At 45.1% G+C, this 26,954-nt stretch overlaps 1 protein-coding gene across 10 annotated transcripts in view; it reads left to right on the plus strand.

Moving 5' to 3' along the window:
• The window catches only part of SPTBN1 (spectrin beta, non-erythrocytic 1), a 197,522-nt gene that overhangs the window by 165,117 nt on the left and 5,451 nt on the right, over positions 1-26,954 (plus strand). For 9 of the 10 annotated variants that reach the window (XM_025467186.3, XM_049115520.1, XM_025467192.3 and 6 more), the window contains 16 exons: positions 959-1,105; positions 1,972-2,235; positions 4,028-4,252; positions 4,678-4,767; positions 4,925-5,206; positions 6,290-6,420; positions 7,615-7,819; positions 8,228-8,602; positions 12,826-13,070; positions 14,197-14,335; positions 15,078-15,162; positions 17,011-17,207; positions 18,276-18,388; positions 19,053-19,116; positions 23,519-23,757; positions 24,946-25,119. In XM_025467186.3, coding sequence (XP_025322971.1) covers positions 959-1,105; positions 1,972-2,235; positions 4,028-4,252; positions 4,678-4,767; positions 4,925-5,206; positions 6,290-6,420; positions 7,615-7,819; positions 8,228-8,602; positions 12,826-13,070; positions 14,197-14,335; positions 15,078-15,162; positions 17,011-17,207; positions 18,276-18,388; positions 19,053-19,116; positions 23,519-23,757; positions 24,946-25,119 — 2,975 coding nt within the window. Of the gene's footprint in view, positions 1-958; positions 1,106-1,971; positions 2,236-4,027; positions 4,253-4,677; positions 4,768-4,924; positions 5,207-6,289; positions 6,421-7,614; positions 7,820-8,227; positions 8,603-12,825; positions 13,071-14,196; positions 14,336-15,077; positions 15,163-17,010; positions 17,208-18,275; positions 18,389-19,052; positions 21,409-23,518; positions 23,758-24,945; positions 25,120-26,954 lie in introns of those variants that run through there. The other variant, XM_025467211.2, reaches the window with a different exon arrangement.

Consider the following 26,954-nt stretch of genomic DNA (forward strand, 5'->3'; position numbering starts at 1 on the left):
TGTATCTTTCTCTTAAGGCAAACAAAAAGCTCTTCCTGGGTTAGTTAGCACTGTGTATGGGGGTAGGAATTAGAACCTGGCACAGCCAACTATAGGCAGTAAGGAGCCGAGCGAATTGGGATGAAAGCCAGCAAGGGAAGTGTGTCCAGGGCCTGCGGCTGGGCTGACTCCCACCCTCGGCCTCACGAGAGAACTCCCTTCTCAGATCTGTCAGCAGCTGGCAGGCTTTGTGAGTCTTTGCAGAATTTAGATCCAAAGAGACATGTTGGGTCTCAAAATCAAGTCCTGAGGAGTGTTCGTGGCCTGAATGGAAGACTCTTTACAAAAATAGAGGCTATAGCAAAAGAGGTGAAGGTGACTCAAACTTTGAAGGAAACTTTAAAGAGGGCATCATTGTTGCCTTACTCCTACAGTGAGCAAGTTATTTATGCTTTTTGGCATTCCCATAGATACACTGTGAAGGGAAAGGGAGGAATAAAAGAGTGAGGGTTCTGTGTTTGGTCTTTTTCATATATAATAGAAAACTAAAAAGAGTAAAAAGATTACCGAATAGAGTAAAAGGCAGTTAATCATGATTAACATGGAATAGCTGGCACAAGTATTTGGAAGAGAAAGAAGATTGTGACTTGGACTGGTTAGGGCAGAATTTTAAACACAGGCCTTTGAGGGGAAGGCTGGTTACGCGTGCCAAGCACTTTGAAAGCTGGCTCAGAGAGCTTTTGTACTCCTGGATTTAACTTTAGATACATACTTCGGAGCCAGGCTCAGGTACATCTCCCGTACAATGGAGTTAACCAGTCATGACAGGTCAGAGTCGTAAAGTAAATATTTGGTTGTCTGTTGACATGGAAACGTGCAGTATGCATAGTACAACATAACACAACTCTTTCCAGGCAGAAAAACGGCTGATGTCTGTGATCACAATCTCTGAAACCTTTCTGATTTTTGTTTTTCCTAGCTCTCTCTCTGGATCAATGAAAAGATGCTTACCGCCCAGGACATGTCTTATGATGAAGCCAGAAATCTACACAGTAAATGGTTAAAACATCAAGCATTTATGGCAGAACTTGCATCCAACAAAGAATGGCTTGACAAAATTGAGAAGGTGAATTAAAATGTTTGATGAGGCTCGTGTTTCTTTGGTGTGGCCACAACATGGAAGTGAACTCCTCTCTTTAGCACATTCTCTTGCATTTTTGCATCCTATACAGAAGTAATACAGCCAGGAGCAGTCCCTCTTACTAATTCCTGACTTGTACCCACTAGAAGGGAGAAAAGCAGAAACCCAGCCAGGTGTGGAACAAAACGCTTGATTAGCTTTTTAGTGGGTACTGGCTGTTGGGTTTCTTTTGTTTCTCACCTGCTGCAGATGATGGGCTGCGGGCCCCCTGGACCGAGTCCCTACTATTTTGATTCATCACGTGTCCTGGTCTATGAGAGACTGATGATTTGCGCAGAATTTAGAAATACTATGTATTTTACATTTTCCCATTTTTCTAGTGTGACCAGGCACTACCATAACTTAAAATGTATCATTTTGGCACAGGGAGATTGTGTGCGGCATACTGAACGTGAAAATGAAGTTCCCCACCCCCTCTTCTCTTCCTCAGGCTTTTTACATTGTTTCGTACTCTAATGGTTAAATTAACGTGTCACGGTCTTTGGGGGCCGAGTGGAGGGGAGGAAATCCGAAGTCTTTAGCACTTCCTGCTGCCCCCGTTGAAACTGTTTGATCATGCAGTGGTCACTTCTTGCTGTCCTCTCTGAGAGCCATGTAGTGTCCATAGACTAGGCCCTTGTCCATTTATTAAGCAGTAACCTTACATGGAAAGGCTGTGTGTTGAATTGAATAGGTAGACCACAGATTAAATATTTTAGGGTGGTTTTTCTTTTTCCTTTTTTTTTTTTTTAGGGTGGTTTTTCATAGTGACCTTTGTTCTCTAGCAAACTGTATTTATTTATGTTTTCCAGGAAGGAATGCAGCTCATTTCAGAAAAGCCCGAGACGGAAGCTGTGGTGAAGGAGAAACTCACTGGTTTACATAACATGTGGGAAGTCCTTGAATCCACCACCCAGACCAAGGCCCAGAGGCTCTTTGATGCAAACAAGGCTGAACTTTTCACCCAGAGCTGTGCAGATCTGGACAAATGGCTGCACGGCCTGGAGAGTCAGATTCAGTCTGATGACTATGGCAAAGACCTTACCAGCGTCAACATCCTGCTCAAAAAGCAACAGGCAAGTGCATGAGGCGACCACATACTTGGGCCTGTTTCTGTTTTATTGACATCGTCTTTACAGTCTTAACTTGCACACCATGTCGTCAACCACCTGTCTTCTGTGTGAAGGGGCTTTAACCCAGCAGAGTGTCCTGACAGCATCATGGCCCATTTCTAGAATCAGCTGGAAAGGCATAGTATCGTAGAAGTATTTGGGTGTCATCATCTCAGTTGACGGATAATATTACCATTTAATAGTCGAGAAAATACTCATTTCAGTCAGTTCTGCAGTTTACACAAGAGAAAGCGATCCTATTTCCATACTTGCTGTATAACATCCAGTAAATATTTGTTATCTTAGTTGGTTAGGGTATTTTTTTTTTCTGTAAGATTTTATTTATTTGAGAGAGCGAGCATAAGTAAGGGGTGGGGAGAGGTACCGGCAGAGGGAGAATGAAGAATGAGACTGCCTGCTGAGGAGGGAGCCCGATGCAGACTCGATTGCAGGACCCCAGGACCGTGACCCGAGCCAGAGGCAGACACATAGCCAACTGCCGGGTGTCCCCACATCAAGGTACTTTTTAGATGGGAACAACAGGAAAGTTGTTGTCCTTGTAGGAACCAGGGCAGACTCAGTGGACCCTCCTGGGTCCACTGTCCTGGCAGGAGGCCAGCTATCTCAGGGGTTGGGCAGGACAAGCCTCATGCAGGAAAGTCTTGACCAGATCAGCCCTGAGGCTTTGTGTCTCCCGGAGCTTCCTGATGCAATAAAAGGAAGTTATTTACTCACTTATTTGGGGACATGATAGTACTGTATTCTAAAGGCAAATGAACTTACTTAAAATTTCTAGAAAACAGCTTTAGTGAAGCTGAGAAAGCAGGTTGGTGTCAGAATCATGTGCGGCTCCCAGGCCCAGGCCCCGGCCCCACAGTCCTGCTTGGAACCAGTCACTGTGGCAGTGTCTTTGCCCAGTGCTGAGGCCTGTTTCTTCAGAGTGATACCCACCCTTCCTTTTCCTGAGTGATGCGGTTTCTTGGCTACGTTACCATGCGTTAGGGAGTTTTGTTATGGGTGCTCTGTCCTTGAGGCTGTTTACTTCCTCGCCCGGGAAAGGAATCCATTTGTTCCCAGACGCAGCCCCCTCGTCTCACAGCCATCTGCGTGTGACGTTTCCTGAGTGAGACCCCACTGCTTTCATTTTCCTTTTGTAAATAAGCAATTAGCATGTTTTCATCTCATGATCTAGTATTAAAAAAAGAAAATCACCCTTCTGATTGAAGAAATTGAGAGAAGACAGTAAAACTAGCTATCCTTTTAGCCTAAAAGAACTGGAACCTTGAGACATTACTTTTTCCTGACGATTACATGGGTTTCCAACATCGTTATGGCTTGTGAACCAGCAGCTGAAGACTGTCCTTTCCCCATAATTAATCTTGTGTTTTTCTTGTCATTTGCCTTCTAAGCTCCTGGACAAACTTGAATATTGTTCGGGTTTAAATACAATGGAAAGTGGGGGCACCGGCGTGGCAGAGTCGGTGAAGCGTCCGACTTTTGACCTCAGGGTCGTGAGTTCAAGCCACATGTTAGGTCTATCACTCTGGGTGTGGAGCCTACTTAAAAAAAAAAAAAAAATCCTGGAAAGGGAATAATTGATAGTTTGATAGATGTTAAGAATCCTTTCTTAGACTCTCCATTATATAAATTTATGCTCAATCTTCCATTTTGGCCAGTTCCCAAAACAAACATTTTATAGGACTGCGTGTGTCTTCCTTGTCTCTAGTGTGCCACCTGGTCTCTTTTCTGCCTTCAGATGCTGGAGAACCAAATGGAGGTGCGGAAGAAGGAGATCGAGGAGCTCCAGAGCCAGGCCCAGGCCCTGAGTCAGGAGGGAAAGAGCACCGACGAGGTGGATAGCAAGCGCCTCACGGTACAGACCAAGTTCATGGAACTGCTGGAGCCCTTAAGCGAAAGAAAGCATAACCTGCTGGCCTCCAAAGAGATCCATCAGTTCAACAGGGATGTGGAGGACGAGATTGTAAGTAGACCTTCACCACACAAAGGGCTTTTCCGTAAGCCTCCTCACCTGACCTGCCTTAAGCCTTGTTCTCATTTCTTGTTAGGCTCACTTTGGGCCGCATTGGTGAGCTGGACTATCGAAGCCCATGCTTTTATGTATTGACACAAAATGCAACTCCATTGTTTCCTTTGATTTCCTAAAGATGTGCTATGGTTTTAATGCCTCTAGAATAGTAGTTTTAAGGATAAATTAGGCATGAGGACTCCCAGTGAGTCTAGCAGTGAGGATGAAATAGGGTCTGAAAGACTAGCCCTTGCAATGGGATTGTACCACCTTCTCTCTCTCAGGCTGGCCTTCCTGCCGATCCTCTGTTGCACGTGTTGACATCAAGCATTTGTTCTTTTTGAGACGTCCTAATCACCTGTATTTACAATTCTTTCCAGTTGTGGGTTGGAGAGAGGATGCCTTTGGCGACTTCCACGGATCACGGCCACAACCTCCAGACTGTGCAGCTGTTAATAAAGAAAAATCAGGTAAGTGTTTCTGCTTGGGCTAGCTCAGTCTGATAAATATTTGCTCCAGGTTACAGGGCAGAGAACAGTGAAGGTTCACTGTTTCCCCTCGGCACTCACAGAGCAGCCTTCTGTCGGGGCCCAGCAAGCCTTATTTGTGTGTTCCCCACTCCCACAGACCCTCCAGAAGGAGATCCAGGGACACCAGCCTCGTATTGATGACATCTTTGAGAGGAGCCAGAACATTGTCACCGACAGCAGCAGCCTCAATGCTGAGGCCATCCGGCGGAGGCTTGCTGACCTCAAGGAGCTGTGGGGCCTCCTCATCGAGGAGACAGAGAAGCGCCACAGGCGGCTTGAGGAGGCGCACAGGGCCCAGCAGTACTACTTCGATGCGGCTGAGGCTGAAGCATGGATGAGTGAGCAGGAGCTGTACATGATGTCTGAGGAGAAGGCCAAGGTGAGAGAGGTTTCTAGTCCTGCCCCAGGGAACCTCAGACTTGGGCTCGGAGGTGCTTTTCTATTTTCTGCTGGTAGCTGTGTCTTTGTGAAACATCTCATCATTGCCTTTGAGTGTCACAGAGGACACTGTGCTGCATGAAGGTGACTGAAATCTGGTGTTTCCCCTTGATACAGAACCTTCTTATGTGAGCCCTGGTGTGTCATTAAGACTAGGTTTATCTTGGGGATCCCTAGGTGGCTCAGTGCCTGCCTTCAGCCCAGGGCATGATTCTGGAATCCTGGGATCGAATCTCATGTCAGGCTCCTGCGAGCCTGCTTCTCCCTCTGCCTGTGTCTCTGCCTCTCTCTTTCTCTTTGTCTCTCATGAATAAATAAATAAAATCTTTAAAAAAAAAAAAAAAGGCTAGATTTATCCCTTTTTTTTTTTTTTTTTTTATGGATATTTACCAGAGTCCTTTTTGTTCTCTTTAGTTAGTAGAGTTATTTAAACTTTACAAGATGCTTTTGAGGGATCCCTGGGTGGCGCAGTGGTTTAGCGCCTGCCTTTGGCCCAGGGCGCGATCCTGGAGACCCGGGATCTAATCCCACGTCGGGCTCCCGGTACATGGAGCCTGCTTCTCCCTTCTCCCTCTGCCTGTGTCTCTGCCCCTCTCTCTCTCTCTCTCTCTGTGTGACTATCATAAATAAATAAAAATTAAAAAAAAAAAAGATGCTTTTGAGATAGTATAAAAATTTGTAGGGTTCCAGAATGCTGTCATCTACCTACATGTGGGTGAGATGGTGAGGAGTCTCAGCCAGTCAGAATACACTTGGTTTCATAGGCTTTACCCTATACCTCAGAGAGGTCTCCCCACTCACTCCGGATGATCCTTGTGTTCGTGTTTCATGGGGCGTCCCACAGTCTGGTCCATGTTGACACTCCTGAAAGGCTTCAGTGCTGCACTGCCTGCATACCACACTTGTGCTTTTGTTCTTACTGATGATTCTTCTTCCTATGCATCATGCAGTCAGCTGGTCCTACTTGAGTGTGGTATTGGGCCAGAGGGGACGATGGTGGTTGTGACCTTCTCCCTCTTTGCAGGATGAGCAGAGTGCCGTCTCCATGTTAAAGAAGCACCAGATTCTGGAGCAAGCTGTGGAGGACTACGCAGAGACAGTGCACCAGCTCTCTAAGACCAGCCGGGCCCTGGTGGCTGACAGTCATCCTGAAAGGTGAGTCCTGTTGTGTCAAGACGAGACTGGCCTGTCGGTTCCTCCCAGTGAGGGTCTTCTACCCTGATCCAATGCAGATGGAAATGGCAGCGTCCATCTTGGATAACTGGTGATCTAGATCTTTGGAAAACATCTTTCAAATAGACCCAGTAGGCCTGTGCTGAATGGGAAGGGTGAACTGTTAACATTAGGAAATTGTCTTTGTGGGTTAAATATCTCCTCTTGAAAAATGATTGGTATCACAAGTCAGAAGTATAGATTGACCTGCACAGATACAGGTTATCAAAACCTACTTTTGGGTTGAAAGTCATCCAGTTTAGTTAAGTGATTACTTTTAGGAAGAATAGTAGACAAGGATACACAGACCTGTAAAATAATAGGGCTCCCACAAAGAGTTAGATGGTAACACTTCCTCACATTATCAAGTCCTTCAAGCACCTTGGGAATAAAAAGAAGGGTGTGTGGTACTTCCCTACTTTATACCACACTCACATACTAATTTTAATGGCAGTCATTTTAGGCTTGCTATGTAACTGCCTTTTATAACTCAGAAAGGAAAAGAATCGGCTTTGTGCATCACCCAAAGCAAGTTGAAGATACCAGTCAATGGCTGTGTTGGTGAAAGGGGATCTTCATGTATTCGTGATAGGATTCCCAGAAAAGTGGCCTTCCTAGTCTCTAGCATCGAGCATCAAGAAGTCTTGTCCCTTTGATTTCCTGTTACAAGAAAGTCACTCTCAGGACCTACCTGACAGGAGCGGCCAGGAGCATGCACCCCAGAGACGGGGGAGGTGTGTGCCAGACAGGAGTATCATCCATCCCTTGGGTCACATGATTCTTAAGAATGGAAGATGGCTCCTGGGTTTTGCATTAATTTTTAACGTCAGAGGAAATCCTGACTTACAGAGCCAGCAGTTCAGAGAGTTAGGGTTTCTCCTCCCTGCCTCTATCATCACAGTCAGGATGGCCTTCAGCCTTAGTTATTGTGTTTTGTTTACATGTTGGCTCTAAATTACTCAAGGTCAGATTTCAGAGTTTTATTTTTTAGGCTAAATAGGTGAACCAGAAGTTTCCTTCAAGAAATTTTATGTAACATGCTTTCTTGGCATTTCCACTTCATTTGTTTTCTCCCTGAAAAAAATTTGACATTGAAGGTCATTTTCCTGCCGCCCCTCCCCCCACCCTCTGTTCCAGTGAGCGCATCAGCATGCGGCAGTCCAAAGTGGACAAGCTGTACGCCGGCCTGAAGGACCTTGCTGAGGAGCGGAGAGGCAAGCTGGACGAGAGGCACAGGCTCTTCCAGCTCAACCGGGAGGTGGATGACCTGGAGCAGTGGATCGCCGAGAGGGAGGTGGTCGCAGGGTCGCACGAGCTGGGACAGGACTACGAGCACGTCACGGCAAGTACCCTGGGCAGAGCAGACGCGGCTGTGCCACGTGCACTGGGCATGGGCGGCAGCTGGACTCCTTATCTGTGAGCACATCAGACACCTTGGACTCTCGTCACGGGTCACAGGGTTTAGTTTCAGCTCAGCTCTTTTATCACCAGGCAACTTTGACTTAGCTTGTTCAACCTCTCTGTGCCCTTTTCTCCAGTAGTGAAAGGAGATGGAGCCAGGGCCTTGCTCTGCTGCAGTGAGCAAGAAGGAAGCCTGATTGAGTTTTTAGAGCTAAGACCTGTTAAGTCATGCATATTACTTGTTTCTTTCCAAAGGACGTTCATGTGATTAAGAAATAAAATGTTCACAGTAGTCTCACTGATTTTTTTTCTTTTTTTTTTTTTTTTTTAATGCTCATCACCATTTCAGATGTTACAAGAACGATTCCGGGAATTTGCCCGAGACACAGGGAACATTGGGCAAGAGCGCGTGGACACGGTCAATCACATGGCAGATGAACTCATCAACTCTGGACATTCAGATGCCGCCACCATTGCTGAGTGGAAGGATGGGCTCAACGAAGCCTGGGCTGACCTCCTAGAGCTCATTGACACAAGAACACAGATTCTCGCTGCCTCCTATGAACTGCACAAGTTTTACCACGATGCCAAGGAGATCTTTGGGCGCATACAGGACAAACACAAGAAACTGCCCGAGGAGCTTGGGAGAGATCAGAACACAGTGGAGACCTTGCAGAGAATGCACACTACATTTGAGCATGACATCCAGGCTCTGGGCACTCAGGTGGGTCAGGGAGCTGCCCAGGGTCGTGGGGAGCGTCTTTCTGCATCTCTGAGCATCTCTCTCCATTCCTTGGCTCCTCAAAACGTGTTTCCAAGAAGTACCCAAATTAAACACACACATTGTGAAAATGCTCCATCTGGGAGAACTCAAGTCTGTGACGTTCACAGTGCACCACATGCACAGACATCATTAAATGACCATCTCCACAATTAAACCAGGCGCACATGCAACCATTTGCAAGTTACAGACCTCTTCTAACAAGAATTTGTATTATGTTAGCATAATCATTCACCCAGAATCATTTGCACAATAATATCTTATTATTTTCCATCCACCAGGATCTAAGTTATATGTTGGGAAAGAGGGAAAACAAGAATCTAATGTTTTAATACACCTGGTCTCCCCACTCCCCCACTCTGAAATGGCTTTCAGAGACTTTCTTTAAAAGATGCTTGACATAAAAAAGAAAAAAAAAAGATGCTTGACAGTGATAATAGCACAGCAGTGAGAACCTGTCGTATAATCACTTCCTAATCTCTGCGTAGTTTCTTATTTAGTCTTAGAGTACTTTTAGATGAGAAATCAGTTGTATCTTTTTCTCATAGATTTCATGGTTCTAGGGACAATGCCAGCCCTGAGAACCTTAGGAGTTTTGTTCTTGTCACGAATGTGTTGATAATGTAGGGCAGGGATCAGCAAACTTTTTCTGTAGAGGTACAGATGGTAAATGTCTTCAGCTTTGTGGGACATATGGTCCCTGTTGCAAATCCTCAGCTCTGCCAATATAGCATAGGTGGCCCTAGACGATATGAAATGAAGGAGCTTGGCTGTATAACAGTAAAACTTTATTTCTGAAAACACGTGGCCCAGATTTGACTGTGGGCTGATCCTGATCCAATGCCACCAGCCTTACAATTTCCGGTGTGCTTTGGGGTTTGTTCTCTGGAGGGCACCACCTTTGCCACCATTGTCTTCTCCCCTACCCTGAATTTGCTGCTTCTAGAAACAGGTCACAGTCGGTCCTCCCTGCAAATTTTTTTAAAATTTTATTTATTCATGAGAGACACAGAGGCAGAGACATAGGCAGAGAGAAGCAGGCTCCATGGAGGACTTGGGACTCCAGGATCATGCCCTGGGCCGAAGGCAGGCACACTCAACCACTGAGCCACCCAGGGGTCCAGGGGTCCTTCCCTGCAGATTAAATGGCTTCAGCTCTTCCACCTTCCACCAAGGAGGTAGAAGGTATGGAAAGCATATTTAAAAAGAGATGCATGGAGTGGCTGAGGGTCTGCATGAAGCAGAGTTTAAAAGGTCCACCATGTATCATAAGGATTTCTGATCTTCCCTTCAGAGCTCATGGACTCCCCAGCTCTGTGACAACTTGCCGTATTCAGAACCTCGTCAGCTTCATGTTCAGGGGCTTTCATTGTGTATAAGGTCCTGGGGAACCACGTGGTTACATTCTCACCTGTGCCTGGAGCAAGGCCCCTGGAGAGGGGCAAACCCCAGTTTGAATTGAGGCCTGTTGTTCTGGATCGCTGCAAGTTTAATTTATTTCCGTTCCCTAATGCTTTGAGGATTGAGATGTTGGTTGCAAAATATATATTCCAATAAGAGCTAAGTGTTCTCTAACTGTTATTACATAGAAAAAAAGAAAGCTGGGGGGAACTTTGGGAATGCCTAGAAGCAGAGCTAGAACACAGCTTACTGGCAGGAGGTCTTCCCTCTGCACCTGTGAACAATCACTTAGTTTTAGAACTTCCAAAGACTCTACAGATGATAGAGTTTTGATCCTTTTTTTTCTTCATTAAAACCCTTCACCTTGTAAGACTCAGATTGCTGAGGGTGAGGGAGGGCAGGAGTCCATCCACTCCCTTGAGTCTTTTAAGTGTCTGTCTCACTGTACCTGCTGGATGAGGCCATTTACAGCTCTAGAAGTATGCATGCCCCTTCTGCAAATACAGACCCAGTCCAGATTCCTTGTAACAATTTTTTTTTAAGATTTTATTTATTCATGAGAGACACAGAGAGAGGCAGAGACACAGGCAGAGGGAGAAGCAGGCTCCATGCAGGAAGCCCGATCCCAGAACTCCAGGATCATGCTCTGGGCTGAAGGCAGGTGCTAAACTGCTGAGCCACCCAGGGATCCCTTCCTTGTAACAGAATTAGAATAGAGGGAGGCCCTTGGTACAGGCTCACAGAAGCTAGTGGTATGTCCTTCCTGGTCATTTAAATCCTGTGCCAGCCTAGTCTCCACTCTGCATGGGAGCCACAGGACATTTGCACCCAGTAGTGGTCTTCAGTGACTTCTCAGAGCACTAGTTCATTTGAGGGACTTTTGTGATCCCTCCTCCACCATGTTTTTGGTTGGTTGGGCTTTTTTTTTTTTTTTTTTTTTAGAACAAATTAAAAACCAGAGGCACAGGAAAGCAGGAAAGGATTTTGGTTTTTTGTTTGATTTTTTTTTTTAATTGTTGGTAAAAGATTTGGTTTATCATATAGGAAATTCATTTTTCAAATTATTTCCTACGAATTTCCTATGGTAATTTGAATTATACCCTGAGCCATAATCATAGAAGATTTCTAGAAGTGAAGATGTGGAAATCACATCCTCACAGAAAACAAACCCTATTGATTCTTTGCATCTCTTAGAGGAATTTGTTTTCCTTATGTGCCTCCACCTAAAGTCCTTTTGTGTGGTCAGGGTCAACATCCACCTCCCTGAAAGTGCCAATGTTGTCCATCCTTACCCCTTTCTCCCCATGTATATCCCCTAGGTGGTAACTATCTGCATACTCCCCTCAAAGACCTCTAAAGGCTCCTGTAGTCTGGGATGACACTTGTCTGTGGACTTTGATCACACAACCTCAGTAAATGAAGATTAAATGTATATTCTCTTGTATATGTGTTTTATTAGATGTTGCATACAGTATGGCACTAGTAATATATATAAGAGGAAGAAGTCTAAAAATACAAAATAGCCACAGTTATGACTTTCTCTTATAAAGGCCTATCTCCCTTCCATTCCCCCTCCAAAAAAGGTGAAAGCCAATCCTTGTTTTTCCCCCTTTATTGCTCAGAAAGTAGGTATTAGGCACACTGTCTACACTTTCCTTTTTTCTACAGAGCCATCATCCTGGAACACTTTACATGAGTATGTAGAGCCCTTCCTCATTCTTTTCCATGACTGCAGAAGAGCCTCTTGTATGAATGTGCCATCGTTATTAATGTAACCAGATTCTCACCGATGGACATTTATTTTCAGTTTTCTGCCTTGACAGACACTACTGCAGTAAATAATGTGTATTTCATTTCCTAAATGTGAATAACTATACGTAGGATAAATTCCCCAAAATGGAATCATAAAACCAAAAGGTACCTACATTTGTAATTTTGATGCATGCTGCCCATGCCTTCTATAGGAGCTGTAGCCCATTGTCCTGTCCACAGTCAAATCTAAAATCTACTCACTGGCAGATACATCATCGGACTTGAATTTTTGCCAACTAATAGATGACAAACTACAGTATCTCCATGGAGCATCTTTTCCTAAGACCCATTTGCATTTCCTGTTCTGCAAAGTTTTTATTGAAATTTGGCTAGTGAAAATGTCACCTTCTTGGATGTCAGGTTTTTTTTGAGCTATGTTAGATATATTTTTGTTTTTCTTCTTTTTTCTTTTTTTATTTTTTGTATTTTTGTTTTTCAATTTGAACTGGCCCATGTGAAAGCTCTTACAGCAATAATAGCACATAACAATGGAAAACTTGTTTTCAGAGTAAATTCTTCATGGCTGTTCCTTGTTCATGATTTAAAACAAAAACAAAAACAAAACCTGTCTGTACCTTGTAGGAGCATGTTACGTGTTGATTTTTAAATATGTCTGCATATGTCCTCTGTGCTTTCTGTACCATCTTTATATCCCAGGCTGCCTCCAGCACACCTCACTCGAGTCTCCTGCCTGCATTCCCGTAGCATATCGTTTGTCTTATCATTTACACTGAACTCAGTAATGCAGTTCAGTACATTTCTGGTAAACTTGGGTTTTTCCAGGGTGGATCTCCCCAATGAAATTGTGAGCTTCTTGGGGTGTAGGGGCTCCATTTTGACTCAGTGCCTTCATTAGTGCAAAACAGCGTGTGGTGTGCGTGAAGGGAGCAGTGGGGCAATGGAGAGAAGGCCCACCCATCTGATCTGACTTGTCTCCCCCTGTGGCTTTGCAGGTGAGGCAGCTACAGGAGGACGCAGCCCGTCTCCAGGCAGCCTATGCGGGTGACAAGGCTGATGACATCCAGAAGCGGGAGAACGAGGTCCTGGAAGCCTGGAAAGCCCTGCTGGATGCCTGTGAGGGCCGCAGGGTGCGGCTGGTGGACACGGGGGACAAGTTCCGCTTCTTCAGCATGGTGCGAGACCTCATGCTGTGGATGGAGGATGTCATCCGGCAGATCGAAGCCCAGGAGAAGCCAAGGTAACCCTCCTGGCCTCCTGTGGGTGAGAGGAGATCCAGCTTTGCTGACCCCGGGTAATTGTTAGAGGGATCTTCTAGAGAGAACCAGGGGCATCTCCCAAGAGCTTCGGGGCCAGAGCAGAGGTGGTGAGGGATTTGGGAGCAGCGTTAATTGCTTCCTTTGTCTCCAGCCCACAGTTACCAGGGAACCAGAACACAGTGTTATCCAACCCTCTCTCCTACCCCCCAGCCACCACCCCCATGCTCCACCCTAACTTCTGCCCTCCTGCCCTTTCTCTGAGCCTCATGCTTCATTCAAGTAGTCCCATACCTTGGGTGTGACTAGCTCTCTTCACTGGAATGAGGTGGCTTTTCTGTGTCTGAGATTAAAAAACACTCTGTCCCTTTTCACATGCATTTCTAAAGGTATCTCATCCTCACCATCTGCTTAAATGGTGCCTTGAGACAATTATTTAATATTTGTTCCACATCTTCTCTTTGGCCATGTTTGCTGTAAGGCAGTGGAGAGCAGCTAAAGGACGAACAGGCAGGCACAGGCACAACCTCCAGTCCACCCCTGCCAGCTCCAACCCCCGCTGTAATTAAGAAGAAATCTTTTATTACCGTATATATAAAAAGCAGTTGTATTTCCCAGGTCAGGACTTCTAGGTTTTGATCCCTGAAAAGTTCTAACGGCGTTACAGTCATTGATTTCCAGGCTGGTTCCGGCTCTGTGTGCCTCTTTGTGCCTGGATAAGGAGGAGTTATCAGCTGCTCTTTGGGACACACATGTCCTGAACTTTTGGCACTAACTCCTGAGGTACAAAATTGTGAACAGAAATTCAGTGGTTTTTCTGGCACCTGCCTAGCAACCATTTTGAATTCCTCAAATGAATGCACGTGGACACCCGCACACACACGCAAACGAGAGAAGCTTTATGTCGCGTTAGGTTGCATTGCTGGTCCTGAATTAGACTGTCATTATGCATCCGCTCTAGTGACCCAGCCTGAGCCCAGACTGTGAATCAGACCTGAAAGACATACTATGCTGTTGAATAGTTTCCTTCAAATTAATTGTGTTTTGAAACCTGCACGTTGATCTGGAAAGCTTGATCTCCTGAAAGAGGTATTATTTATGTAATTTTAGGGATGTATCATCTGTTGAACTATTAATGAATAATCACCAAGGCATCAAAGCTGAGATCGATGCTCGTAATGACAGTTTCACAACCTGCATTGAACTTGGGAAATCCCTGCTGGCGAGAAAGCACTATGCGTCTGAGGAGGTAGGACGGCTCTTTGCTTCAGACCCTGGGGTGAATGCAGCGGTCTGAAGATGGAAGATGACTTTGTTTTGTCAGTATGTACGTATGTGTATATGTGGACACATACGTGAGAAACCCGTATTCATATACGTGCATGCTCGCACATATTTTGAAATCCTTTGCTCCTCTCCTGTGTGTGGAATAGTTATATGGGAACACTCTTGGCCCAGAGCCGATGAGTCTGGCTCAGAATATAGTTTCTGCAGGCCCCAGGCAGAAGTGCCATCTTTTGTCACCTCCTCCATCAGTACTCATCCCTTTCCTGTCACATGTGCCCTAGATCAGTTTGCTGTTAGTGGAGGGTTGTTAATTCAAGTTAGGAGGATGGTAATAAAGGGATAAATGATGAGTCAGCATGTGGTGCCCTTGAAGGGATAGGGTGTTCTCTCAGAGAGGTCAAGGCTTTGCCCCTCTCACCGTGCATCTCTCCTGAGTGTGATAGCGGTGTGGAGCCCCTGAATCTGGAGGGGGCTCAGCAGCTTTGGGTGGTGCCTAGGCTGCTTCTCAGCCCCTCTGGAAGGCCTGTTGCCATGTTTTTCTCTCCAGTACATAAATAGACTGAGTAGTCCTTAGGGATTCCCTCTTTTAGTAGTGGTCTCTGCAGAAAATGTGTTTTTCTTCTGCAAAGTGGTCCACTAAGGAGAATGCTAAGAGGACGTGTACAATCTGTTAAGATGTCCCTGTTTTCCTCCTTTTCTCACAGATCAAGGAAAAGTTACTGCAGTTGACGGAAAAGAGAAAAGAAATGATTGACAAGTGGGAAGACCGATGGGAATGGTTAAGACTGAGTAAGGACCTGCTTAATCTTCCCATTCTTTTTTGGGTGTCCTTTGGCCACATGCAAGTTTAGTTTCCTGCTGTGATTTGATATATTATCACGTAATGATTTTTGGAGTCCTAAATGCTTCTTTCCTAATGCTGTTTCACCATTTCATGCTAAGTATTTTTAAGTAGTTCCCTGTGGCATATTCATTATTTTTATCCCATGATTGAGCTCAGTGTTGTAAGTGGGATTTGGGTATTCGTCAGGAACAGCATGGGAATGACAATTTGATCTCTCTCTGGGACATTCCAGCTTGAAGTCCCCTCCTCTAGCTATCTTTAAGAGGAAGTATTACTACAGTCAAGAAGGTAGAAAGTTGTCCTGGTTAGTTCTTATATCTGGTGCTCTTCGTAGAAGGTTGGTAACTTAATAAAAGCTACCAACTATAAAAGTTTTACAGTGAACTGGGCATCATTCTAAGTGTTGCATATGTTTTTCTGTATTTACTCCCCAGGGGACCCTCTGAGGAGATTCTAATTTTAATCTGATTTTATAAAGAATATATGAGGCACCACAGAGTTTGTACTGTGCAGTATTGGGAATAGCATTTAATAATAGGTACGAACACTGAAGGTAGCCCAGCTCAAGCATTGTTTACTATATTTTGCCATTCTCTGTTTGGGGCCCTAGCCTCTGCTAGTATAATAGAAGCCCATTCTCAGAGACCAGGGGTGCTCACTAGAAACAAAATCTGGGGGTTTTTTTCTAAAAGGTTTGTAAAATGTCAGATGAAGGCACCTCACCCTTTTGGGCTACAATCCTCTTTTGAAAAAGAAATCCCGCTCTTGACCATTCTTTGAATAGGATTTGGTCTATAAATTTTGAGAATTCCCAGGGCACGTTGACTTCAGCAAAGCCTGTATTACTCCTCACTGTGAACTAGGCATGAGGTTGTATGCTGGCATATGTGATGAGGGGATGAGCCCCTGGTGCAGCAGTGGCATCTTCTCCTTGTGGCCTTGTTGAGGGCTGCCAGACTGCTGAAGAGAGGCAGCTAGCAGCTCCTGGCTGCCGTTGCTGCCCACAGTCCATTTCTCGCCCGTATAGCCCCAAGCATCACCACGTGGCCACGATGCAAAGCCCAGTTCTGACCTACCCCTCCCTTAACCGCAGTGCGTGTCCTACTGTTTCTACTCACATGTGGAGGAACAGAATGAAGAAAGCAGAAGCCTCAGTCCATATTGTCCCCACTTTTAGAGTGCTCCCTGTATCCTTTCCTCCCTCTCAGCCTCCAAAATAAAACCTACAGCTACCACCTCAGGAAGGGGGGGTGGTGAATGCCTGCTTCATCAGCGTGGTCTGGTGGTGTGTGAATTGAATTCCCTCGGGGTCTGAGGCTCCGGTCACTGAAGTAGGGCTGGGTGAGTAGAGCATACCTTCCAGACCTGCGCTGTCCACTGTGGTAGCCCCTGTCCACATGCGGCTCTTGAGCACTTGAAATGTGGCTGGTCCCAATTGAGGTGTGCTCTCTATATAAAACATATCAGGTTCCAAAGACATAAGGAAAAGAAGTTCTGTCTCAGTCTTTTTTTATATCACTTACATGTTCAAACAATCATTTGCTCTATCAGGTTTTCTAAAATATACTTTTTCATTTCACCTATTTTCAAGTTTCACCTGTTTATTTTCTGCGTGGCTACTAGAAACGTTAAAGTTGACTTTGTAGCCCGTATCACACATCCGCTGGGCTGCACTGATCTAGGCTGCAGACTGGCTGTGCGGGCAGCTGCCACCAGAGGGCAGCGCCGTCCCTCCCCCCCCCCCCCCCCCCAGCACCCTGCTGGCCCGCTCTCACTCTTGGTACCCTGTGCAGTTTTGGAGGTCCACCAGTTCTCACGGGACGCCAGTGTGGCTGAGGCCTGGCTGCTCGGGCAGGAGCCATACCTATCCAGCCGAGAAATAGGCCAGAGTGTGGACGAGGTGGAGAAGCTCATCAAGCGCCACGAGGCTTTTGAAAAATCTGCAGCCACCTGGGACGAGAGGTTCTCCGCCCTGGAGAGGCTGACAACGGTGAGTGGCCGCTGGCTGCTGGGAGTGCTCTGCCTTTTGGTTCTCCTGGGCAGCTTCTGTTCACCTCCTAGACCTGAGAGTTCATATTATTGCCCTGTTTTTAGAAGCAGTGAGGACCTACCTGAAATTGGTTGTTTTCTTGGTACAGAACCTGGGGAGGCTTCCAGGGCTACTGTTCACTCAGTTGCTTCCTGAGTACTGAGATTTGTGATCACTTTTATAATAGCTGCCTGCCTGGGAATTGATTTTGATTGATTGGGGTTCGCTTTTCTCTTTTGGTCTTTTCCTCTTAGATCTCAGAGAAGCTTTGGTTTATGGGGGACCTTAGCCATATAGTTTCAGATTTTTCAGAATTAGAATTTCTATCAAGTAGTAGCTGACTCTTAGACCATTAAAAATTCTCCCCACTCTGAATCATTTCCTCTGCCACCATTAAATTAAACCTTTTAGGATAAGGCTTGCTCACTGGTGTTTCCCATGACACTTGCACTTCTGGTAGAAAGCTGATTCTTTATGATGTACAAAAATGGAGTTCTTTCCAATTTCTGCAGTTCTGGGATTTAAAACATATTTGCATACTTTTGTGTTAAGCAGAATATTTTTAGTGCATACCTACTGCTTATAAAATGGCTTAGTTTCAGTTACTACTCTGTGGCTTTTTGTGCATGTTATTTGACTTTGGGCTAAACACAGATGCCTACTGCAGCATAAGAAGCCTCTCAGTGGTGTTTGTCTGAGCTCTGATGGGAAATCCAATGGAGAGCCTCATGCTTGGGTACCTTCTCCCTGAGCTAAGTTGAGAGCTGCGTAGTTTATTTAGAAATTAAGCCCAATGTTCCAGGCGATGCACAAACCCATGGAATAGTCCTGTGTCGTCACTGGGGTCTGTTTCCTGTAGTTTGAGGTTATAGCTGCAGTTCCCATGATCCCAGTGCCAACCTGCTGGGTGTCCCGTGTGATCTCACATAGACACCTGAGACCAGAGGGCTTTCTGGATTCCTCTAGTACCCTTTCTATGAGAGAGTCCAAGTTTGGGGCTCTGCAGAACATTATCACGTTCTCCCTCAGTTGGAGTTATTGGAAGTGCGCAGACAGCAAGAGGAAGAGGAGAGGAAGAGGCGGCCGCCCTCTCCCGAGCCGAGCACGAAAGCTTCTGAGGATACTGAGTCCCAGCAGCAGTGGTGAGTCACAGGCCACCTGCACTGCTCGAATCTGAGCTTCACTTGCAAGTGAGCTTCGGGGAGCATCTTTGTTAAGCTCACCACACGCACATCTTGTTAATTCTGTAAAGCATTTAGAATCTATGGTTACCCCAGATAACACTGGAGAATACGGACTTGTCCGCTGTCACACTGGTGTGTAGGTGGCAGAAGCGGGAGGTAGACAGCTCCCATTCCACTGCTTGCACACACATGCACATGTACACACTCACTCGGAATTTCCCTGTGAACCACCTGGATTTTAGGCCAGTGGTTATGTGATGATGCTTTTTGAAAGTAATTCACTGAAAGAACAGAAATCATGGTCTATTTCTGAAAAGCAAATTATCGTGTTGTGGTGAGAGCCCCATGCCGACCCTGAATGCCGCCTGGATTGGGGGAGAGGGCATGCCTGTGGTCTTACTCTCTACCTAGAGTTGATTTGGAACACTTGGGAAGTTCTTAAAAAGAAATTACGTGGTGTAAGGGGGGGTTGCACATGTGTTTCTGAGAGAAAATCTGTAATAAAATTGAGTGATATTGTTCTCCCTCATTCTCTCTGTTTTTCTCTCTTTCCGTTCCTCCCCTTCCTCTCCTTCCCGTTCCCCTTCCCTCCTCTGTCTTCTTTCCCCACTTTACCTAACAGGGATACTTCAAAAGGAGAGCAAGTTTCCCAGAACGGTTTGCCGGCTGAACAGGGATCTCCACGGGTTAGTTACCGCTCTCAAACCTACCAAAACTACAAAAACTTTAATAGCAGACGGACAGCCAGTGACCAGCCGTGGTCTGGACTGTGAAGTTCACTACCATTTGTCAAGAACCACTCTTTCCAAATCCTGTTGGTTTGACCTTTTGGCTTCCACTTCACCCCACAGTGTTAAAATTTTCCTTAATTCATAGGCTTCCTTGGTTTCATATTTGTTTGCATTTAATTCATGTTTATTTGAGTCTTTTAACTGATGGATGCTCAGTTGCCTTAAAGCAACATACTTATTTTTTGTTTATTTATTGTGAGCTTTTTACTTTATTAAGATTTTACAGCGAAAGCCTTACATGAGTAATTGAAATTAAATGAGATTACAGCAAACTGAAGAAGAAAACTAGAATCTGAAAGGTATGACACATCCAGTTATACTAACAAGGTGCAATACTGCGCTACACATAGCCGCCTATACAGATGTCATTAACCTGCCATAGTTTAATAGTAACTAGGAGGACTGGGGTATAAGGAAGGAGAGACTCAGTACTAAGATTAAAACCTTAAGTCAGCTGCGTCACATTCCATGAAGGATGTATTTGTTTATTGAAAATAGAGGAGGGAGGGTGGAGTTGGAGCTACTTGGGAAGCTCTATTAATTTTAGGCATAGAATCTGAAATTTTGAGACCCTTGAATTATTTATTCCTTTTTCCAAATGAGTTCCTCTCATTTTTCTCTGCCAAGACCTGAATTGAGAAACTCTAAGCTTACTTGCAGCAAGTAATGCAGCCAGCCTCAGGAGTGAAGTGCCTGTTGACCCTGCCACCACCTTTGTCTTGGTCACTGTGAGCACAGCATGGCAGGTGGCAGCAATTCTCAGCATGTTTTGGAAGTCTGCCTACCAGACTTTCAGGCCTCTCCATTCAGTTGATGACTTCAGGGTGTCAAACTGTGTTTAAATTTTTCAAACAAGTGGAACAAAAGCCATTCTAGTTCACCCTGATTACTTGAATGATGCACTTGGTGGACCACCCCTAGGAGCCATTGGATGCCACCTGGCTTCAGAAGTAATTTTAGTGTCTGTGTAGACAGAAAACTCCGTTGTATATCTCGAATGGATCTTCTCATTTATCATTTTCTTACGACTTTTTATGGAGTTCTCCAGTAAGTTTTTTAGGATGGCATTTATCAGACCACCAGCAGGGATTGAAAATGTTTTAACAGAAATTCTGTTCCTTAGGAATAAAAGCATATGAAAGAGGTGATTTCCTGGTACTGATACAGACAGAACAAACCAAATCCATACTACACCCAAGCCTTGTGAGACAGTCACTTGCTCATTTGCCATATTTAGATGTTAGTGGAATCATAAACCTGTTTTGATATGTGTTTTCCATGAGTTAAGTCTGATTTGTCTTTTCATTTCATGATGCATGTCTTTTTTTTTTCTTTTGTCAGGATAACATCATATAGCATCTTGTTTGTTTTTCCTTATTTCTATGTACATATCTATCTACTTGCGACTGTAGATGGGTATATAGATAGATGCCAAGCTTCTTATGTTCTGGGGGTAGTGTGCACCATTATTGGGTCTCTGCCTTAAAACACACCAAAATTCATGTTAGAAAAAAACTACTGCTTTATCTTTGGTCATTAGGGAGCCCTCACATGTGTTTCTGGCTCCAGATTCTGTGTTATTGATCTATATGTATATATGTGAAGTTTCCATATATATATGTTTAAATTTTTTATCATCTGGAATGATACCCAATTTTATGCTTTTTGTATTCAGAAGACCAAAAAACAAAACAAAAGAAAAGACAAAAAAACTCACCAAACACATAAGCACACAGAAAAAGTGCTATGATGTTTTTGGCATTTGTTCTCATGCCTATTTTTATCTAGATTTTTAAATTGTAGCTTGCCAGGACAAGTTTTTTATTATAATTGGATTGGAAGAAGAAAAGCCTTTTCATTCTTTTGAGTTGTGATGCAGAGACTCAAGTTAATGAACTTGAAATAGTGTTGCTTCATGCACTTAGAAAACCAATCAGGTGTTTCTTGTGCTACTAGTTGTCACGTTGCATTCGTGTTCACCTCCTGATTTAAAGATCTCAGGTGTACCCGGCCACTAAAGCACTCTGGACTAATCGCTAAAGAGAAGCAACATGGGGTGGGGGCTGGGGGGAGATTCACATGTACGGTCATAGCACTATGATTTGCTTTTGATGTTTGTCTCTAGTGGTGTGTTGTCTGTTGGCATGCTTAAGCACATGTCCATTAAAATTCATTTTGTTCCTTTTATTTTCCTTGTTTTCTTGGTTTAGTGATTCATTTGCATAAACATTAATTATCTCTGCATACTGGTTTGGGGTTTTCTCTTTCCTTCTAACTCTGAAGAAAAAAATTTTTGCTGCAGAATTTCACCCCTAGAAGAGACTTCCCTGGCCTTTGCCTACCTTGAAGTCTGACCAAGTGCTATAAATGTTAGCTTTTTCTCAGCAAATGCCGCTCCGTCCAGGTCACTGCTGTCACTAGCAGTTTTCTAGCCACAGCTGCAGCACTAATTTTTTCTTAACCTGATTTCTATACACACTAACCCTATGTCTCCCTAGACTCACATCTGGCACAGGCCTTTCAGACCAAACTTCACACTTCCTTCCCCCCAGAAGTTTCCTGAAATTCCACACTAGAACAGATGTGTCAACTTCAAAATCCACTCACTTTCTTTGGACTCAGGATTTTTGGGGTTTTTTTTTGTTGTTGTTTTTTTGGGGTGTTTTTTTTTTTTTTTTTTTTTTTGGTGGTTATTTCCCCTCCACATCTCTCCTTTAAAAATGAAAGGAAAGAGAAATACTAAAATAGCCTGTTGCGCATAAGCCCACGTCTCCATGGTGTCATTTAACACAGAGGCCAGGATGTTCACATGTTCACCCCCTCCCCCGTGCCTTCCACATTGCTATGTGGGTCAAGGGTTTCAATCAAAAATGCCCTTAAATTGCAACGCCTCTGGTCTCACCCTCAACCTTAATGCTGACGGTGATAGTTTTGGATAGACGGAGTAGACACTCGAGACTCCACCCAGCCACGTAGAGCAGGCCTAAAGGAGTGATCCCGTTCCTGAGAGTTGACATATCTGAGTGTTGAAGCAGTGGTGGTCATTCTCCCGTTTCTCCTGTTGAAGTTGTTGCTGCTAACTTGTCATTTTGGTTCTGGGCAGCAGTGGTGGGGGACGTTATCTAATGAACGTTGCCATTGACACCTCCGTGTTTGTCCGTGTACGAGGGGTGCAGGTTGTCTGTAATCCACTAAAGCGTCAGCCACACCCAGCTTTAGTAACTCGCTAATCCCGCGCCCTGGGTTATCCGCCGGGGCCGCGCCAGTTCATGGTACACAGTTGATGGTATACAGGCTGAAAGCGATAATGAACCGAGACCCTACTGCATTTCCAAAGCCGAAAAGCCCTGAGGGTCACAATATAAATGAGCTTGGGAAGGAACAGCTCCCGAAGACGTCTCCAGCCTGACGGTCAGAGCCGCGGGAAGCCTGGCTGTGTCTGGGCTTTCTCGTCTCAGTGCAGCAAGGCACCGTGATCAACCAACACGTGATGGGGAAGGCCCTGGTTCTGTCTGTGTTTGGGGGTAAATAGCCGTGTGGTGTTGAGTGACTGTGATTGGCTTTTCCAGCTCCTTTAACACAAACTACAACCCACTCACGATACAACTCCGGCAGATGTGGTTAAAGTGATGTTTGTTGACTTGCCTCATTTCCTTCCAGCTCTTAAGTTCCAAAGTCTAACTGGGATGGTAGATGTGAAATGCATGACTGTCGTCCTAATTTCTGCATGTGTTTATGACGATGTGTTGAGGGGAGGGGGGAGGAGAGCCAGAGAGCATTTTCAGAAACCGGAGGTCTTTCCTTGTCTTACTCTGGGGGAATGCTGTGTAGTTCTGATAGAGTTGTCTATCGATCTGTTTGTGAATGCCCTTTCGCTTTAAACTTCCAGCTCTTCTGGTGGCGTCCTTGGTTGTAAGGTGGCTGCTGTATAACGTCCACTCTCTCATATTTAATATGTGTGATTGTTACTGTTGTCCTTTTGTTTTAAAGTAACCATAAGAGGAAATGATCTGAGTTACATTAGAGAAAATGGATTGATCCGAGGAACAGAGTGCAGTAAAACTCATACTGGCATTTCGCTTTTCTCATTTCCCCATAAGCGGGCGGGCATTAATCCCTTCCCACCTTCTAATGTCCTTGGTGTCCAGCTGGCTTTGTGGGATGTTGCAATGGTTTTACTGTACTGCCTCGATCTGTGCCAGGCATTTATACACAGCCACGTGTGCGAGTCAGAGCGTATGTGGTCACCCCTGTGGCTCACGGGGTTCGCTGAATGGCCTCTCCACTGTCCCTATAGATGGCAGAAACGGTGGACACAGGTGAAATGGTCAACGGCGCCGCGGAACAGAGAACAAGCTCAAAGGAGTCCAGCCCCATCCCCTCCCCGACCTCGGACCGCAAAGCCAAGACTGCCCTCCCAGCCCAGAGTGCTGCCACCTTGCCGGCCAGAACCCAGGAGACCCCTTCGGCCCAGATGGAAGGCTTCCTGAATCGGAAGCACGAGTGGGAGGCTCACAACAAGAAAGCCTCAAGCAGGTAACGGCAGCGAAGGCTCAGGCAGCGAGGTGGGAAGCCAGCCCGCCTGCCCGGTCAAGGTCGAGGCACCCGCTCACGAGTTGAAAGGGGGGAGTGTGCACTTGTGAAATCCATTTGTTCTCAGCTTCCTGGGTGTGCGTCACTTTTTTCCTTGGGAATGACATTGGAAAGTGGGAGGAGAGTGCTTTTTTAAGGTTAAACATGGATGGGAAGAGCAAAAGGGGGCCTTGGTAATTCTTCCTGAGAAGAAACAGGCTACGTAGAGGTCGGGGAATTTCCCTAAAGTGAAGTGTTCTTCCTTGAGGGATTTTTTTTTTTTTAAGACACTTTCATTTTCCCAGCCTTATCTCCATATCTGTGTTTATATTCACTATTTTCCAATAAGCCCTACAGTTACTACCTCAATTTTACAGATGAGGAAACGGAGGCCTTATGTGGTTACAAAAGCTCACCCTTTAGAAACCTAGTGTATGGCATAGCCTAGGTGCAATCTCATTCCAAAGCGTGCTTAACCAGTCAACTGTTCTGCCGGGACCAGCATGTGCAGTTGTACAGGTTGTATATTAGACCAGGAAATCCCATCTAAGTTGAGTACAACATAAATTTATATTTTAATATAGGTAGGTGGCAGTAAAATGTCTTCTGATAAAATCAGCCTACCATGACAGTTTGCCTTGTCATGGGGGGAGGGCTGTCTTTTTTCTGATTGATCCCGAGGTACTACAAGTGCTAACGGCCCTGGATCTGCCTCCCCATCGGGTTGCCAAGCCTCATCAGGATTAAAACCGAGGTGCAAGGGCTAGCTGTTGCAGGACAGGCATGTTTCAAATGAGGAGCCTGCCCTGTACAGCATTACCGCAAGAGGGTACTGCAGCAAAGAGGACTGACCCCAACAAGTCTTTCCCGTCAGAGCCAAGAGTATCTTTAAGTAATAGAAGAGGGCACCATGTTTTTCCGGAAACTCAGAGAAGTAGCCCTGGATCACCTGCCTCTGTAGCACCATGTACACCCTCCCAGCAGTGCACTGGAGGAATTTTCTTATATTGTTTAGTTTTAGCAGAATTTAGAAAAGGCCTTTAACAAGGGGTCACACCACGTTGTGTGGGGGTTGCTTTCATGTCAGTCAGATTCTTAATTCTTGAAGGGAGTGTGGTCTAGAACCCTGATGATCTTCTCTTTACTGCTCAGGTCCTGGCACAATGTTTATTGTGTCATAAATAACCAAGAAATGGGTTTCTACAAAGATGCAAAGACGGCTGCCTCTGGAATCCCCTACCACAGCGAGGTCCCTGTGAGTTTGAAAGAAGCCATCTGTGAAGTGGCCCTTGATTACAAGAAGAAGAAACACGTGTTCAAGCTGAGGTGAGAGGGGCCACGTTTCTTGGTTGCCGAGAGCAGGTGTCTGTTATCACTCTCGGGGTTGGTTTTACCCGGAAGGTACTGTGATCATTCCTCCTCCCTCCCATTTAAATTGAGCCTTGTGTAGCTTGTCACGTGTCTGGGTTCGGATCTTTAGGGACTGCGGCCCATCACCAGCTTCCCTGTGGTTAGTGGTGCAGCTCAGCCTTGAAGAAAATGAGCTTTTGTTTTGATAAGCTGGAACTTACTGTTCCACAAGACAAGGTGAGCTGTTCACATGTCACAATTGAAGGGAAGCGTTTACCCATTTTTGCACCTTATCCAGACCTAGGAGATACTATTCTTCGCCCACAAGATAGCTGGAGATGGGTCACAGGAGTCATCCCGGAGCTGGCTGAGATCAACAGAAGTGCATGTGTGGGACCTGGATCTCTGTCCACCCCTACTTGCCCAGCAGATGTTCCACCTGCTTCTGGGACCACCTCGTTCCAAATGTCTCCAGCTTATAGAGTACATACACCTCTTCACAGAGTGGATCCAAGCTCAGAAGTTCTTCTTATACTTAGAAATGGGGAGAAAAGCCGTTTTATCATGTAGGAAGTAAACGTGTCAGTGTTTAGAATGTTAAGTAGTTTAATACTAATTTGATCTGTTGCTGTGGGACCTGAAAAGCTTTGGTCTTCAGTTAGACATTTGTGTCCTGTCAGCTGGACTAGGCCAAGGACTGCAAATGAGTTTCAAGGGTATGACTTCTTGAGCTCTTTCAAGGAGCCCTGGAGGCAGGCTGTCTTCGGGTCTTGGAACACTACAAGTGTAAAACAGGGTGCAGACAGCCTGGCTCCCTGGCTGCCTCCCTTCTTTGTTCTCCCTGGACGCAGCTTCAGAGGGTCAGGATTTTGGCAGAGGGCGCTTACCCTCCTCCCGACCAGGAACACGCCTTCCTCTGGACTGCAGTGAAGTGAATGAGCCAGCCCTCTAAGCCAGTGACTCTTCAGTGTCCTAGGGATGGCCTTGCCAGGACAGTTACTTTATGTACCACATAAGCAGAGAAATCTAGGAGACCCTTTCTGTATGTCTATTTAAAAACTCTGGTATTTGTAAATGTGGGGAATACAAGTTCTGTAGCAGAATTTCAAAAGAACTCATTTTTTAAAAATTCCTGTATAGTTAATATGTAGTATCTTATTAGTTTTAGATGTACACTATAGTGGTTCAGCAGTTCTATACATGACTCAGTGCTCATCACAATAAGTCTACTCTTAATTCCCCTCACCTGTTTCACCCATCCACCCATCTCAAAAAATAGTTGAGTCTATTTTTTGTCTCTTTTCTCTTTGTTCATTTGTTTCTTAAACTCCATGTAGGAGTGAAATCATACAGTATTTGGCTTTGACTTACTTCAGTTAGCATTTTGTGGATGTATCCATGTTGTTGCAGATGCCAAGATTTCATTCTTTTTTATGTTTGAGTAAGACTCCAGTGTGTGTGTGTGTGAGAGAGAGAGAGAGAGAGAATGAGAGAGAATATATATATGTACCACATCTTCCTTATCCATTCATCTATTGCTGGACACTTGGGTTGCTTCCATAACGTGACTATTATAAATAATGCAATAAATATAGGGGTGCATAGATGTTTTTGAATTAATGTTTTCTTTTTCTTTGGTTAAATAAATACCCAGTAGTGGAATTACTGGATCATGTGGTAATTGTATGTTTAATTTTTTGAGAAATCTCCTTACTCTCCACAGCAGCTGTACCAGTTTGCATTTGCACCAATAGTGCACAAGGATTCCTTTTTCTTTACATCCTCACCAACACTTCTTGTTTCTTGTGCTT

Source organism: Canis lupus, chromosome 10, assembly GCF_003254725.2.
Source record: "Canis lupus dingo isolate Sandy chromosome 10, ASM325472v2, whole genome shotgun sequence".
In the NCBI taxonomy this organism is placed as follows: Eukaryota; Metazoa; Chordata; class Mammalia; order Carnivora; family Canidae; genus Canis; species Canis lupus.